Source organism: Myotis brandtii, unplaced genomic scaffold (genome assembly GCF_000412655.1).
Source record: "Myotis brandtii unplaced genomic scaffold, ASM41265v1 scaffold116, whole genome shotgun sequence".
In the NCBI taxonomy this organism is placed as follows: domain Eukaryota; kingdom Metazoa; phylum Chordata; class Mammalia; order Chiroptera; family Vespertilionidae; genus Myotis; species Myotis brandtii.
Genome location: NW_005354010.1, coordinates 1941162 through 1957481, shown reverse-complemented (window position 1 = coordinate 1957481; position 16320 = coordinate 1941162). Strand labels below are relative to the sequence as shown.

Below are 16320 nucleotides of genomic sequence, written 5' to 3'. Positions count from 1 at the left end.
GGGTACCGGGTTCAACTTCAGTCAAGGGCATATACCTTGGTTGCAGGCTCAATCCTTGGCCCCAGGTGGGGGTGTGTGTGGGAGGCAACCAATTGATGTGACAGCAATGTTTCTCTCAGTCTCTTTCCCTTCCTTCCACTACCTCTAAAAATAAAAAATAAATTTAAAAAATAAAAATTAAATTGGCACGTATTTATTTTTCAATGTGTTACATTTTTCTAGTGTTTTTTTTAACCTCGTTTATTTTTCAATGTGTTACATTTTTCTAGTGTTTTTTCTTTTAACCTCATTGAATATTTCCTTGTACTCACAGGCTTTGTTCATATTTTTGTTATTGTACAATGCCTGATGCTTTCTGACAACATTAGAAAAAAGGAAAAAGGATTTATATTGATCAATATTCACTCTTAATACACATCCCTCTGACTTTCCAACCTAGATGAGGAGAAAAATATCCTTATTTCTCATTTCACAGCAGTGGCAGTTACATTCAACTACACAATCTTGTCACCCACTGCTTCCCATTTCCCTCAGGGTCCACTTAAAAGGATAGCAAGACAGAACCTCACTGCTGCAGCATACTTGAGTATATCTGCTGTGATTAGGAGACATTAATGGGGTGCATGATTCCACCTGTGAGCATTACCTGTATGGTAACCTCTGTACTGTGATGTTCTCCTTTTAAAGTTCTTCAGTTGTTCCAAGCTAACTTCTGTGTAAAGGTGGCCGGGGCGGGGGTTGGGGTTCAGGGCTGTAGTTGAACAGGTGTAGGTGGGTTAACTTTATGAGTGGCTTCTAGAGGTTGATTATTGTTAACCAAGTGGCCCAGCCAAGGTAAGTTTGTGCTTACTGTGCCTTTTCTGGCATTTTGGTATTTCCATCTTTATTTCCTTCCCTAAGTCTTTAAATAGTTGAAAATCTTCAATAATGGAAGCTAAATACAAATAAATACCTTTTAACAATCTTTGAATGACCCCTGGGTGCTTTTTATAGGCTCTCACTTACTTACCTTTCAGCCCAACTCCCCAAATACTTGGACTACAGCTGCTGTTTTTCTTTGCTCACTATCCCTTTCTAATTTGAAATATGTCTTCTGCTTCTGTCAGTCTTCTCTAGCAGCCTTCTTCTAAAGTCAAAAATAACTTCCATACAAATAAACTTGTCTTAATGCTTCTTTTCTGTGGAGGTATTTGAAGCAGAACAGTTTTGGGAGTGGGGCAAATTGACTATGTTTTTCTCATTTCTCAAAACTACTTATAATGGGGAGTTTCCCACATATGTGTTTGTAGGTAGGATAGTCATCCTGCTAAAGAAATTAATTTTGTTGCCTTTGATTAATTTACATTTGTTTTGCCCTGTAATAGCTGGCATGAAGGCTAAGCTGCTGTAACAGAGATGTTCATATACAGTGGCCTGAACAAGCTGGAACATTACCTCTTACTCAGTGGTCTGGCCCATCTGAACTGGTTATGCAGTTGTGTACCATGAGTTATTCAGGTCTCAGGTTCAGCCATTACCTAGTCTTACTTGAGTGGTCAGCTGGGTCACACTACATCTGCATTTCTACTTGCTGGAAGAGGAAAGAACCAAAGTCCAGGGCAAGCAGAATGTCTTATGTTAAAGGTGACTAGAAAAATCACTTTCACTTCCATTCTGTTGACCTGAATTGAGCATCATAGTCAGAATCTACTAGAAATACTCAAAAATGTCATGTACTCAGGAAGAGGGGGAAAAGCAATATTCAGGACTATTAGCTTATGCCATAGGTACAGTATTTCTAGGACAGTTTGATATTATATCCTTTTTTCCTCAAAACTTGGGACCAAGGTATATCCTTTTATAAGGGAAGCACCTATTTTTTAATATGTTTTGATTTCAGAGAGGAAGGGAGAAGGAAGAGTGAGCTAGGAACATCAATGATGAGAGAATCATTGACTGCTTCCTGCCCCCCACCCGCCACGGGGGATTGAGCCCACAACCTGGACATGTGCCCTGACTGGGAATCGAACCGTGACCTCCTGGTTCCTAGGTCGATGCTCAACCACTGAGCCATGCCAGCCGAGTGGAAGAACCTCGTAGAGATGTTAACCAGCTTTACCAAATTCACCCATCTAGTATGAAAACCCATCTAGTATAAAATCTAATTTGAAATTCAAAGTGCTGTTTTACTTATAAAATAGCCTATTTAAAACAAACTTCAGCAAAGCAGATTTATCATTATTCAAAGCAAGTTGGTATACCTATAACTTAATTTAGGATGATTACCATTGTATACAGTTTTTTCAAAATTATCTTTCAGCTCATTAATATTTTCATTAGCTTTCTCTGCATTTGCATCTATTGAGCATTATATTTCTTATATTTTCAGTTCTATTTGGCTCATTTTTATAGATTCCAGTTCTCTGGTGTAATTCTTGTCATCAATTTTTGAACATTTTAATCACCATTACGTTGAAGTCTTTATAAAACAGCTATAGTATCTGGGTTACCTCTGGGTTTCTATTGTCTCTTTCTTGGTATGGCTAATAAATTTTGTCTGAATGCTGGACATTGTTCATTAAAACTTGTTGTAGATGGCCTAGATCTTCCTCTAGAGAGGATTCCAGAAGGTGTTCTGGCAGGCAGCAGAGGGTAAGGTCACCTCATTTGAATATAAACTGAGTGAATTCATATTCTTTGTAAGACTACATCTTCCCCCCCCCCCCCCCCCCCCCCCATTTCCTAAAAAGTAATTTTTGAAAGGTACCACTGACAGCCAGGTGTTTCTCTTCTTTTGAGCTTTGCTTTGCTTTTACCCACTTTATGCCTAGAAAATTAGCCTCTTGCTCTGAGCATCTTACTGAGCAAAATATCTTGAGTGTCATATCAGGCTTTCTTCTCTGTCCCTTTCTGGGGTCTTGGACTCACAATTCCTGGCTGCCTTGCCAGCTCAAACACTATTCTTTTGTCTTCCCAGTTTTGTGTGATTGCCTTAAACTCTTCTGGCATCCTTCCCTTCCTTGTCCTCTCTTTGACTTCTCAGCCCCTTTGCACCAATAATCAGCAAAAGTATGGAATTCTTATCTGTCTTAGCAGCTCTCTGATGCCTTCTAGTTTGTGTGTGTGTGTGTGTGTGTGTGTGTTTGAGAGAGATAGGAAGAGTTTAAAATCTGCTTTTCTAATTCTCAATATAAGCAGAGCCATAAGCTACATAAAGCTGGAGGCAGAAGTCTCTATGTCTTTTTTAAACAGTGCAATATAATTAAGATAATCATTGTCATATCAATTTAGATCACAGATTTTCAACTGGTGTGCTGCAAGAATTCTTAAAACATTGATACCTGACCTCTCCTTAGATTGTAAAAAAAATAAAATAAAATAAAAAAGACAATAGGCAACACAGTAACCATCCAGTGTGAATGAATTAAAATTATACCTATTTTGCCCAGCTGGTTTGGGTCAGTGGTTGAATGTCGACCTATGAACCAGGAGATCATGGTTTGATTCCCGGTCAGGGCACATGCCCAGGTTGCGGGCTCGATCTCCAGAAGGGGCCATGCAAGAGGCAGCCAATCAATATTCTCTCTCATCATTGATGTTTCTATCTTGCCCTCTCTGAAATCAATAAAAGATATTTAAAAAATTATACCTATGTTTTGTCAGATCAGCAAAAAAAAATATTTTTTTGGTGTGTTGCAGAATTTTAGTAGTTTATGTGTGCCATAAGATGAAAAAGATTGAAAATCACTGCTTTAGATGATTTAAGAATTCTGCCTCTTAGGAAATCCATCAATGAGGTTTCATAACCTTTAAAATAGATCCTTGAAAAAGGTGATTTTTATTCACTAAATGAGTCTTCATTCTTGTTTTTAAAAGAGCCATAAAGAGAGAATGCCCTCTGCCTAGAATTAACTGCCTATGAATAAGTTTAAATTGTTTAGGAATTTGCAGTTTCCAGAATGTTTTTCAGCTATTACACTCATCCAACAAATATATTGTGTGTTATTTATAATCCTGTTTTATAGATGAGGAAGCCAAGAAACACATTACAATAATGCCTAAAAATCACAAGCTGATTATTGACAGGAATAACTAAAATTGGGCTCCCAGACCACTAGTCCTGTCCTATATATTAACTTGACCTCAATTCAACTTTGTATACATTATGGTATGTAAAGTATTTCTTAGGACCTGCATTTACACTCCTGAGTTTATTGAACTTTACAACATTGGTTTTGTTACCCATAATAACTTACTATTAAGGGTATTTTCATTAAGACTAGAACTGCCATATGATGAAATAAATCAGATGGAAGAGGACAAAAATGTATTTCACTTATGTGGAATATAAAACAAAAAGTAACAAATGAGCCCTAACCAGTTTGGCTCAATGGATAGAGCGTCGGCCTGCGGACTCAAGGGTCCCAGGTTCGATTCCAGTCAAGGGCACGTACCTTGGTTGCGGGCACATACCCAGTAGGGAGTGTGCAGGAGGCAGCTGATCGATGTTTCTCTCTCATTGATGTTTCTAACTCTCTATTCCCTCTCCCTCTCTGTAAAAAATCAATAAAATATATATTTTTAAAAAGTAACAAATGAACTAACAAACTCGTAGAGACAACAGAATGGTGGTTACCAGAGAGAAAAGGGGGTTGGGTGGGCAGAGCGAAGTGGGTAAAGGGGTCAAATATATGGTAACAGAAGGAAACAACTTCAGGTAGTGAGCATGCAATGGAGTGCAGAGATGTTGAATTATAATTTACACCTGAAAATTATTAACCAGTTATCCCAATTAATTTAATTTTAGAAATATGTTTTCAGTGAACAGGGATATTTAAGTGTACTCTTAAATGCTACTCCGCAAGCAAATGTGCAGGTGAACGGGTGGACACAACCCTTAGCCTTCCTATTCTGAGTAGGAAGGAATCCTGGTAATTTGATTCCTGCGTCCAGAGCACAACAGCACACATTCAAAAACATTCTGATGCTAAGAACGATGCTTGCACCCAGACAGGTGACATGAAAAATACGTAGCCTCGGTTTCTCAGAATGTCGTAACTGAAGTCTTAAATAACTTTTGGCATCAAATTAAAAGATGGATCGCTTCGCCCAAATAATCTTCAGTCACTTGCAAGAGTGATTTATATTCACCTATTTAACCTTAGCTGTATTCATGAGACACTTACATGGAATATTTCTACTGTTCTTCAGGCCCCTTATTCATGGGCGTTCCGACCTCATTGCTATATAACCAGAGGCTCTGAGCTGCAGCTGTCAGGATCCTAATCCCTTCTGCAAGGACTCGAGGAATTGCTGCCAGTGTGTACAGTAGCAAACTGCGTGCTCGCCTTTCAGGCACCATCAGAGGTCTCATCAGCAAAACAAAAGTTGTGGATGATTCTTTTTAACCTTCCAGAAATTCAGCTAACTCGTTTAGGTATGTCCAGACTTAACATTTAGTAAATGTTGACCTTCAGGCAGACACGTATAATAAAGAATGCTCTCTTTAATGGAAGAGAAACTAAACTGGGAACAAGATGTGTGACCACTCTTGCTATAGTTTAGCTATGTAACCTCAGGCATGTAATTTAACCTTTGGTTTTTCCTTATTTGTAAACTGTAGGGGAAATAATTTGTCTTCTAACTTACTGTAAAGAAAATGTGATGGCTATGAAAAATGTTTTGGGATCCTTGGAAGAAAGGAGTGCTAAAAAATTAATGATAGTATAGTGATTATTATGACTTAAAACTGAGATACAAGATCAAATCATTGCTTTCCAAAGTTGGAATAACAGTTCGTTTAAGCTAATTCACATGATATGCTCTATTTGAGAGGCATAAAATACTTTAATCTCTTCAGTTTTAAATATGTTTGCTGAGATGGTATGGATTCTTTAAATTAGAAGCTACTCAGAAGACCATTTGTCAGGAGGGCTATTTGACATTGGGTATGTGCTAATGACACATTGATGGGAACCATGTGAACTTTGAATTTATTACTATGTAGGAAGCTTTATTTTAGATGAATACTATGGTTTTTACTACACTGAATGAAACCAATTTTCTCCCAATGCTTTAATTACCTCTTTTAAGATTGCTATGTAACTAGTCAATATAAAGATGATGTCTTAACCAAAGGACTTGTATGCATACATATAAGCCAAACCAATGGATACAGACAACAGGGGGATGAGAGCATGAGGGGGTGGGGGAGGTTGAGGGTTAATGGGGGGATGAAGACACATTTGTAATAACTTGACCAATAAAGAAATTAAAGATAAAGATGATGTCTTTCTTGTGATAGCTGAGTTAGTCTCTGGTGAGGAATGTTTTATTTCTCCAGTTGCTTCTAAAATTTCTGACTTTGAAGCCTTTGTTTGAATTTTTTTATTTGTACTAGATAGATTGTGTTTCCATGGTATTCCTTAAAGCATGATTTATTAATATATGTGATTTTAATATGTTTCTGCTATATTTGAAGTTAAGCTTTATTATGTAAATATAAAAGCATTCAACACATTTTGAATTAATTGCTACTATTTGACATTTTAATGTATTATTTGCCTAGTTTTCAAGCAGTGATCAGGAAAATATCAATATATGGTCATCCATTAGTTCATCGCTTAATGGATCCAGAAGCTCAAAAAGGTAAATTATTTTATGTTTCTTTATGTAATTTGACTAATTGGAAGATGATAAACAACTAACAGAACACAAAACCTTACCTTTTCAGTGTTCATTAGTGTCTTAAATAGAGCTAGGACTTTTATCAATTACATATTATATCTTGGCTTGTGTTTGCTAACCTGTACATATCTCTAATAGTGTTCAGTGTTTACTGATATCCCTACAGTCCTGATGATATGTTAAAGGTAATTTTGAAGACAATAAATTAAATATATAGTCTTGCTAAATATCTATTTTTTTTTTAATCTGCAAAAATGGAATAATTCTTTTCCCAAGTGCTATACATGTGATTGTGATCTCTGAGTTACTTTATTTCAGATAAGAAGATTGTTAGGGAGATAAGAAGTCTTATGTAAAACTACATGTTTTTACTCATGCTTGGATGAAAGATGATTTTATACTATGAAAACATTTCTCACCTTTGTTTATGGTCCCTCTGATGTATTAGTTAAAGGCAAATTTATACAGAATGTAATTGACCTCTTGGTGAAAGGAGAATTTAAATTTGAATTCTACTACCAGTGTAGTTATTTGAAATGGACCCACCATTTTTACATCATCTTAAATAGTGTGGCTTTGCTGGATTATGTCATATAATTATCCCCATTATTTTGAGATAAAAAGTGCAGACATACACTCTTGCCATAGACTAGAAGAATTATTACCATGTTTTTGTAGTATACATTTTATTATTTTGGCTTCTTTCTCTATCTCCTTTATCTATACACTGTGGATGTTTTCTAAGAGCTATAGCCCTATTTTTTCCTTTTTTTAGGCATACCAGGTGGCCTTTACCTCGGTGAGCATGTTTCTAGGCCACGAGAGGAGGGTGTATGCCCAGTGTTGGCAGCCTATGTGGCTTAAACACTAATGGTTTTCCTGTAGTGGTTTTTGTAAATCTAAACATGTAAAGTTGTAATCACTTAGAGAATCCAGCCATTTAGGTGATTTGAATGAAGAAGCAATTTCTGTGCAGTTTATGAATACAATTACATCATTATCAACAGTGCTTGGTATCATCTGTGTGTTCCATAATTTGGCACATTATGAAGGAAACGAAAGAAGTTCAAGGTAAGGTTGAGACAGAACTAGTATTAAAATATTTTACAACATGAATAATAAAAAAATTCAAATCTTGCCACATTTGCCTTATTTTAAAATTATTCACTGCCTCTTTAATTTTTATAGGGTAAAATCAAGACTTAGCATGACATAAAGTGTTTTATTTCATGTTATTATCACGACTTACTATGGCCTCCTGGTTCATGGGTCAATGCTCAATCACTGAGCCACACCAGCAGGGCAATTATATTGCTATTTAAGAAACATATCAAACTATAGTTGGAAGCAATATGTTCAATATACCAGTTAGAGTACCATCACACATATAATTACTAAAGATTCATTCATCAACACATTTACGTGAAGTAAACTGAATAAATATATGCTAAATAAGACTAATAAATTTCCCACATATTGAATAAAAATAACTTAAATATAACAATCTGTATCCGATATCTTCCAAAGTAAGGTTTAAATGTCAAGTTTGAATGTCAATTGTTGCCCTTAGGGATGGTCTACTACTACTTCAAAAGCTCACAAATTCATACTTGACTCCTAGACCCAATGCTGCTCCTTAGTTCAGACTCTTTCCCATCTTTTGTCTAGATTATTGTATGTCTTCTAATGAGCTTCTAATTTAGCCTTCAGTTGCTGCTGCCAGAGGTAACTGTTTGTTTTTTGTTTTGTTTTGTTTTTTCTTATTTAAAAAATCTGCCCTTTATTTCTTTTTAAAAAATTTATCTTTATTGTTGAAAGTATTACAGATGTTCCCCCTTTGACTCCCTCCTCCCTACTTCCTCAACCTCCCCAGGCCTTCACAGCACCATTGTCTGTGTCCATGGGTTATGCATATATACATTGTAGAGGCCCGGTGCATGAATTTGTGCACAGTGGGGGTCCCTTGGCCTGGCCTGTGGGATCAGGCCAAAACCGGCTCTCTGACATCCCCCAAGGGGTCCCGGATTGTGAGAGGGTGCAGGCCAGGGAGGGACCGTGGGAGGTCTTTAGGGCATGTCCAGCTCGTCTTGCTCAGTCCTGATTGTCTGGAGCCCAGCAGCAAGCTAACCTACCGATTGAAGCGCCTGCTGGTTAGTGCACGTCATAGTGACTGGTTGACCAGTCGACTGTCTTCCCCCTGGTGGTCAGTGCACATCATAGTGAGTGGTTGAGTGGCTTTAGCATATCATTAGCATATTACACTTCGATTGGTTGAACAGCCGACCAGACACTTAGCATATTAGGCTTTTATTATATAGGATAAGTTCTTTGGTTAATCTTTCCCACCCCTTTCCTCTGAGAATCCTCAGTCTGTTACATGCTTCCTTGTCTCTGGATCTATTTTGTTTGTTCATTTCGTTTGTTCATTAGATTCCACATATAAGTGGGATCAGAGGTAAGTTTTTAAATATCAAATTTGATCATGTTATTTTTTGTTCTAATGATCTTTATTGACTCCACCTCACCATATAGAACAAAGGTCAGCATTGCCCACAGATCTGATCTCACCTGCTTTTTCAGGCTTATTTTCTATAACACCCCAACATGCATCCGCTCCCCAGATATATGATGACTCTCCAAGCCTGTTTCCAGCCTTGGTGGATGTTTCATCTTCCTTGACTTTACTTTTTTCCTTTTCTGCCTGGCAGCCTTCCTCATCCCTCCAACTTAGCTCAAATGTCTCCTTGAGAATGCTTCTCTAATCTGACCAACCAGTGATGTTTACCATAGCAATTTGGAAATATTTCTTTTATTGCACTTATTATACTTCACTGGCATTTGTTTATTTGTCTCTTCCCACTGTCATCCCAGCAGCAGACTTTGAGTCCAACTATTTTTTCCCCCCAATGCATCCTGAGGAGTCTCAGTAAAAGATGAATTTTTTTCTTCTTAAATGTAGTATCACTTAATCCACTTGATTAAAGTTACAGCCTCTGTAAATTCTTGAAATTAAGTAGACATGTAGACAAAAAATATGTTTGTGAAATCTCAGGAGTTAGTTTCAACATAAGGACCCAAATCTTGACATTACCTAGGCATTCAGAATTCTATCTTTCAGGCTAGCTTGTGACCATCTACTAATCTGAAAATATCTTTAACATCTTTCTTCTTTTTAATCTCTAGATATTTCTCAAGAAGAATGACATTCAAGTTTGAATAGAAGATTCAACTGAATGACAGTCTCTTTCATTTAGTTGAGGGTTTTTTACTTTAAAATTTCTGACAGGTTTTCATGACAGCCCTCTAATGGAAGCTTAAATTCATTTGTCATAGCTGACTAATCTGAAAATATCTTTAACATCTTTCTTCTTTTTAATCTCTAGATATTTCTCAAGAAGAATGACATTCAAGTTTGAATAGAAGATTCAACTGAATGACAGTCTCTTTCATTTAGTTGAGGGTTTTTTACTTTAAAATTTCTGACAGGTTTTCATGACAGCCCTCTAATGGAAGCTTAAATTCACTTGTCATAGCTGTTAAGGACCTGTGTGTGTGTGTGTGTGTGTGTGTATTTCTGTGATCTGACCCTTCCATTTATTATTGTTGATACTAACCTTAAAAGTATAAAAAAGAATATAGATGAGCCTTTATTTTTGAAGGCTTGCTGCAATTCAGCCTTGGAAGTCAAATCTCTGTAGGATTTTCCTCTTAAGAAAATCATCATCATAATGTGGCAAAATCTTGCTAATTTTCACTTCATAATTAATTCTCAGGAGAACAAGAGCACCTGGTAGATTTTATTCACTATCAGCAAAGATTTTGTAGCAGGAAATGGTGATAAGATTTTTTTTATATCAAAAAGCATTAAAATAGATAAGCTCAAGATAGCAACATAGTAATACTATCTTGATTATGTTTTATTTACAATCTGTTTTAATATTTATGTTTCAATACTAAATTCATTAATAAAATAATACACTAAGATTATAGTAGATAGCGTTTATCTAGAGGTACAGATATGAAGAGTTTTCTGCTTTTCACAGAAGAAAGCCAAGATTCATCATTTTGTGTAATATTATCCAGTTTTAGTTATTTGTCCTGGGGCCTGAGTGCAAGGTAACAAGGAGAGAATATGTATGTAAAAATTATTATTCAGAATTGTAAATTAAATTTCATTGCATGATAATGCTATTAATTTTTTTGAGACAATTCCTCTTCAAATCTACTCATTTATTAATCATCTCAAGATCCAATCCCATATTCAACAAATAACTACATATGCACTTTGAGAGACATGATTTTTGTGTATTATATTGGGAGCATAGATTTCTCCCTTTTACTACAACAAGGCTACTTTAGGGATATCCTCACAACGTGCAGCTCTTTTTATTAGATTCCAGTTCAGAGGTTCTTATCCTCAGCCTTAAATGGATGATGATATTGTTAAAATTTAATATCAAGCATGTCTTTTGGTTTAAATAAATAACTAATATTAAAATTATTACCTCAAAATCTTTAAATAGATGTTAATGCTTAAAAACAGCAGTCAAAGTTTTAAGGTGGAAATAATTGTATGTGTGTCTATATTTTCTTTTAAAATCTCAAATATCTAGACAAATTATGTTAAGTAGCCAAGTTTAGTATATTTTGGTTTCTTTGTATAAATTATGCTAATTTTTACCTGTTACTTCTTGTGGAATGACTGTAGTATTCAAGTAGCATTTAAGTACAAAAGAGAATATTGATATAAAACATTGTCAATTTAATTTTATTCAACATGATAATGTTTTATATATTATATGTGGTCATTATAGGCATGTAACTAATTTTGAATTACCATTTCTAGTAGGTAGAATTGTGATCTTTTAGAATGGATGTGCAATTATTAGTGGTTATTGTTTAATGAAATCTCTTTGAAGATCCTTTATTTTGGGGTATAAGTAATTTTCGTTTATAGTATACTCACATATATATTTCAAGTCTCACTTCCTTATAAAGATAAAGATGTGGTCATTCTTAAAAAGAAATAACTAACTATTTTAGGAAGACAGTAAAAAATTAGGAATTATTTGTTGACACACTGTACTTTTTAGAACAAAAACACTAATCTGGTCAACTAACCTTTAAAAGAAAGTGCAAAGTCAGAGATGTCACTTCGTTGCAGTAAATATTCACTGGCAAAGTTTTTATATCAAAGATTGGAACTTTAGGAGATGCTCCTGGGATTTAGTGTACTCAAAAATCTATTAAACCCTGATACCTTAGGTGACTTGTCAAAGAAGTGCTGCATTTACAAGGAGTTTGCAAGGAGGCCCAAGAGGGTATATTCAGCTAAAGGTCAAGGAAGCAATTAATGTTCTCTGCTTTTCCCTAAAGAACTTCCACAGCAAACATTGCACCCGCCCCACCTCATCTTAGCAAGGCAAGTGAATATAGTGAAATGAAAGTTAAAGTTAAAATAAAACATATTACTAATATTATTTGGTTCTTATAGCTCTTCCTGAATGTGAATGTGAATGCGAAATATATTAGAAGAGGGGCTCTTGCTGAAGAATATCAATTTTTCATCTCTTTGTTTTCTCTGCTCTCGGCCAAGAGTCCATCGATGTTTGTGGTCCTGGTGGAGTGGGATGGTAGATTGGGCCCTTCCTGTGGCGTGTAGTGAAGTTGGAATTCTTTTGGGGAATATTTGATTTTGTATGGATCCTAAGCAGGACTCTATTAAGGGGTTACATAATTTAGGACAGGAAATCATCTATGTCTTTCACAGGTTGACATGGTGTTCCTTCTTTTGTGTTTCATTGTGCTTTCCTTTCACCTCCATTTTAACAGTTGCCATATAACATTGCATTGTCCATTTGTCTGTCTCTCTCTGCACATCTGTCAGGTTCACCAGCACAAGGACTGTATCCTTGAATTTTTTCATTTTCAGTCACTAGACAGTGGGTAGGAATTAGTAAGTACTAAGTGAATACTTGTTGAATGAATAAATGAATGCATATCTTAGCTTGTCATTTGAAACACTTCTCTCCAGCCTACTGAGGAATCTTACTCCCCATTCCTTCCTTCCCTTCCAAAGTCTGATATTTCTTTCTCTCCACTACTGGCTTCCTTTTGTCTACTTTTATTTACTTTCTCTCCTACATTTCCTTAGCACAGTGGTTGGCAAACAGCGGCTCGCGAGCCACATGCGGCTCTTTGGCCCCTTGAGTGTGGCTCTTCCACAAAATACCGACTTCTGCACATGGGCCACGAAGTTTCAATCACACTGTACGTGCACGCCTGCACGTGGTATTTTGTGGAAGAGCCACACTCAAGGGGCCAAAGAACCACATGTGGCTTGCGAGCCGCAGTTTGCCGACCACTGCCTTAGCACATTGTATCTCTATGATAGCACTTCTCCACATGATGTCATGTAGTTCTTTTATGGAGTCATAGAAATTTAGTTGTACAGTGGCCTAGTCCAGCTAGACCAAACATCAACCTGGTGTATCCCTAATATCTAGAAAGAATAGTCTTCTGGTTTCTGTTCGATAGCTTCTGGTGACTAATTACTTACTACCTTTTGAGGCGAGCCCTTTTGTTTTAGAAAAGGTGTGATCGTTAGAAAAATGTTAAAAATCTGCTTTATTGTAATTATTTCCCTTGGGTTCATATTCTGCTCTCTGAGAACATCACACACACACACACACACACACACACCAATCTCTTCTATTTGCTGCACCTTCAAATTTGTGATAACTCTTGTGTTCCCTCGATTGTTTCTTCTTTCTGATGAAAATGCTGATCTTCCAAAACTGCCTTCATAGGGCTGAGGGTCAACAGTCCTCACCTCCCAGTTGCTGCAGTTTTCAGTGGCCCTCTAAACTGGGGCTTTCCAAACTGAATATGGGGCTACAAATATGACCTGAGCACTTTCAAATAGAACAGAGTTCTATACATCCCTTGTTTTAAAATTATATTGTTAATAAGGTCTGGTTATTTAGCTTTGTTGATAGTTGTATTTTTATTTTTGTCTCATATTGAGCTTGTGGTCAATTAAATGTATATATCTTTTCCCCTCCATAAATAAGTCATCCTGAATGTGGACTTTATATTTGTCTTTATCAAATTTCATATGAAGTCCAATCCACTGCTATAGCCCATCAAGATTTTGTTTCACATTCAGTTTTCTACTATAATTCCCCATTACACATATCATTTGAATATTTGATCACACTGTTATCATCAGTCAAACCAGTAACAAAAATGTTAATCAGAGCAAAGCTGCAAACACCCATTTATTAGAAAGGTGGGAGCCAAAGCCAAGTACGTAAGGGGGTATTGTGGAAAAACGAACTTACATCCAATTCTTCATGGGGTTGGCATGAGGTACCTCATGTATTACTGAAGTTCAGACAGTTGTGTCTATGAATTTGTACTTTTTCCCGAGGGCAGAACCATGTCTGTCTGGCTAACAGCTGTCTTCCATCATCTAGCTCAGTGCCTGGCACATAGCAGGCCTTCAATACATATGGTTTTGTTGAAAAAGTAAATGGAACAACCGAGGAACAAATGTTCTGGCTTAAGGTTTTGTTTGTTTGTTTGTTTTTTGTGGCTTAAATTTTTAAAATGAATCTTTTCTGCCTATCTCTTTCTCTTTTAAAGAATTACAAACTTGTTCCTTTTAGTCTTTATTGTTCTTTAGTCTTTATTTGCCACCTTCTCTTCTGAGGAGAATTAAGCCTGGATTCATTAGTGTTGAGGTCAGGGAAGTGGCAAAGAACAAAGACAAGACTTGAAGGACCAGGGATTGGTGTAAGAAAGAAATAGTTTCTCTATGAATTCAAATCTTATGTTAGATAGGTTAAACCTAAGACACACTTTCTTTATGAAGCCATCCCTGAGTAACCTCCACCACAGTGATTTCCCCTTTTTTATTTAACTGTAGAATCCACCCCCCCCAGCATTATTGCAGTATAATTGTATATATTTAAGAGGTACAACTTGTTTTACACATTGGGAAATGAATACCATAATCAAACTAGCATATCCATCACCTCACAGTTAACATTTTCTTGTGTGTGTGTGTGGTGAGAATACTAAAGGTCTACTCTCAGTAAATTTTAAGTATTTAATACCTTATTATTAACTATAGTTACCATGCTAAACATTAGATATCCAGAACTTATTCATCTTGTGTAACCAAGATTTTGTACCCTTTGATCAGCATCTCCTCATTTTTCCCACCTCCCAGGCCCTGCCCATTCTACTCTCTGCTTCTATGAGTGACTATGGAATTTTCAGTTGTACAATTCCATATCGCGCAATCAATTATTTTTTATTACATGCTGATCTTATTTTATCATTTAGTTTTATAACCAAAATATCATAAAAGCTGTAACAACAATAATAATAACAATAATATGTTGAGCCACCTGTAATTGTAGACAAGGTGCTAAGTGCTTTGCATGCATCATCTTATTTCCAATCTCCCAACACTTTTTGATGTATGTTTTTCTATATTTCCCATTTTACAAATAAGAAATTGGAGGCTTAGAGAGAGGTGTATATCTTGGTCCATAAATAGTTTGTAAATTCTTTGGGACTATTAAGTTCTTTTTAAATTACATCTTTTTAGTAGTTTAGTTTGGAACAACCAAAAAAGGAGCTCCTTTTTGGCTCCTTTATTTACAGGTTGTATGACTCTCTGAGTCCTAGTTTTTTATCTGTAAAAGTGCAAAGAATAATGCATATCTTATAAGGTTTGTTGCAAAAATTACATGAAATATAATATACAATGTATTTAACATGGGCTGACATGTGAAAAAAGTGCTCAGTAATTGGTAGTTAATGTTGCTAATTAACTTTGTGCAATGTTGTTGATGTTATAGTACCATGAGTTATGCCCCCCCCCAAAATAACATAAACATAAGTAATAATAAAATAGTACAAGAGAATATTGTTGGATGGTGTTAAATATTTTTTATCTAAATAAAGGCAAGTCATAAAGGATATGCATTACTGAAATAACTGAAAATGCATTATACAGCCAATGTGAATAGTTGGGTTCTTATATTCCATCACCAATATTTCTTTTGTCCTAGTTGAACATTGAGTTGCCTTAAAATATATTGCTTTTAAAAACTATATTAACATTTGTTTCACATAGCATTGCAGAAATGGACAGTGGTGATTTCAACTTCAGTGAAATCAGAAAGATGTTGCCATCCTGATGTATGGAATGTTAGCTTACATCATGAGTCATTTTCAAATAGTTTGTTTACCTTACTAGTACATTGCACCTAAAGTCAGTGAATATTCAAAAGTAACTTAGAATAAGTAGAAACATTGCATTTCCATCAGGCTTTCCTTTTTCATTATCTTACTAACACAACTGGAACAATTGCCTTTTTCTTTTCCTTTCAGGAGACAGAGAAGACAATGATGACAAGGAAGTGGTTGCAGAGATCATGGCAAGGTGTTTTTTTCCAGCTCTAGTAACGACTATCCCCTGGGAAGGATTTCATTTTGTTGGTCATGAGATTCGAATTACTGAAGCCATGGATTGTTATGGTGCTGTTGTTTGGCCATCGGTATAATTTCATACAAAATTTGTTACATTTCAATTATTTTCAGTCAGTTTTGTTCATTATTATGTACTATTTGGAAAAA

The 16320-nt window shown here is 35.9% G+C and overlaps 1 protein-coding gene across 1 annotated transcript in view; it reads left to right on the top strand.

Annotated features, from left to right (window-relative positions):
- The first annotated feature begins 4897 nt into the window (after window positions 1–4897).
- METTL21C (methyltransferase like 21C) overlaps window positions 4898–16320 on the top strand; it is a 16026-nt gene continuing 4603 nt past the window's right edge. The window contains exons 1-3 of the mRNA XM_014528367.1: window positions 4898–5420; window positions 6548–6627; window positions 16075–16241. Of these exons, the coding sequence (XP_014383853.1) occupies window positions 5374–5420; window positions 6548–6627; window positions 16075–16241 (294 nt within the window). The 5' untranslated portion in view covers window positions 4898–5373. The remainder of the gene's footprint in view (window positions 5421–6547; window positions 6628–16074; window positions 16242–16320) is intronic.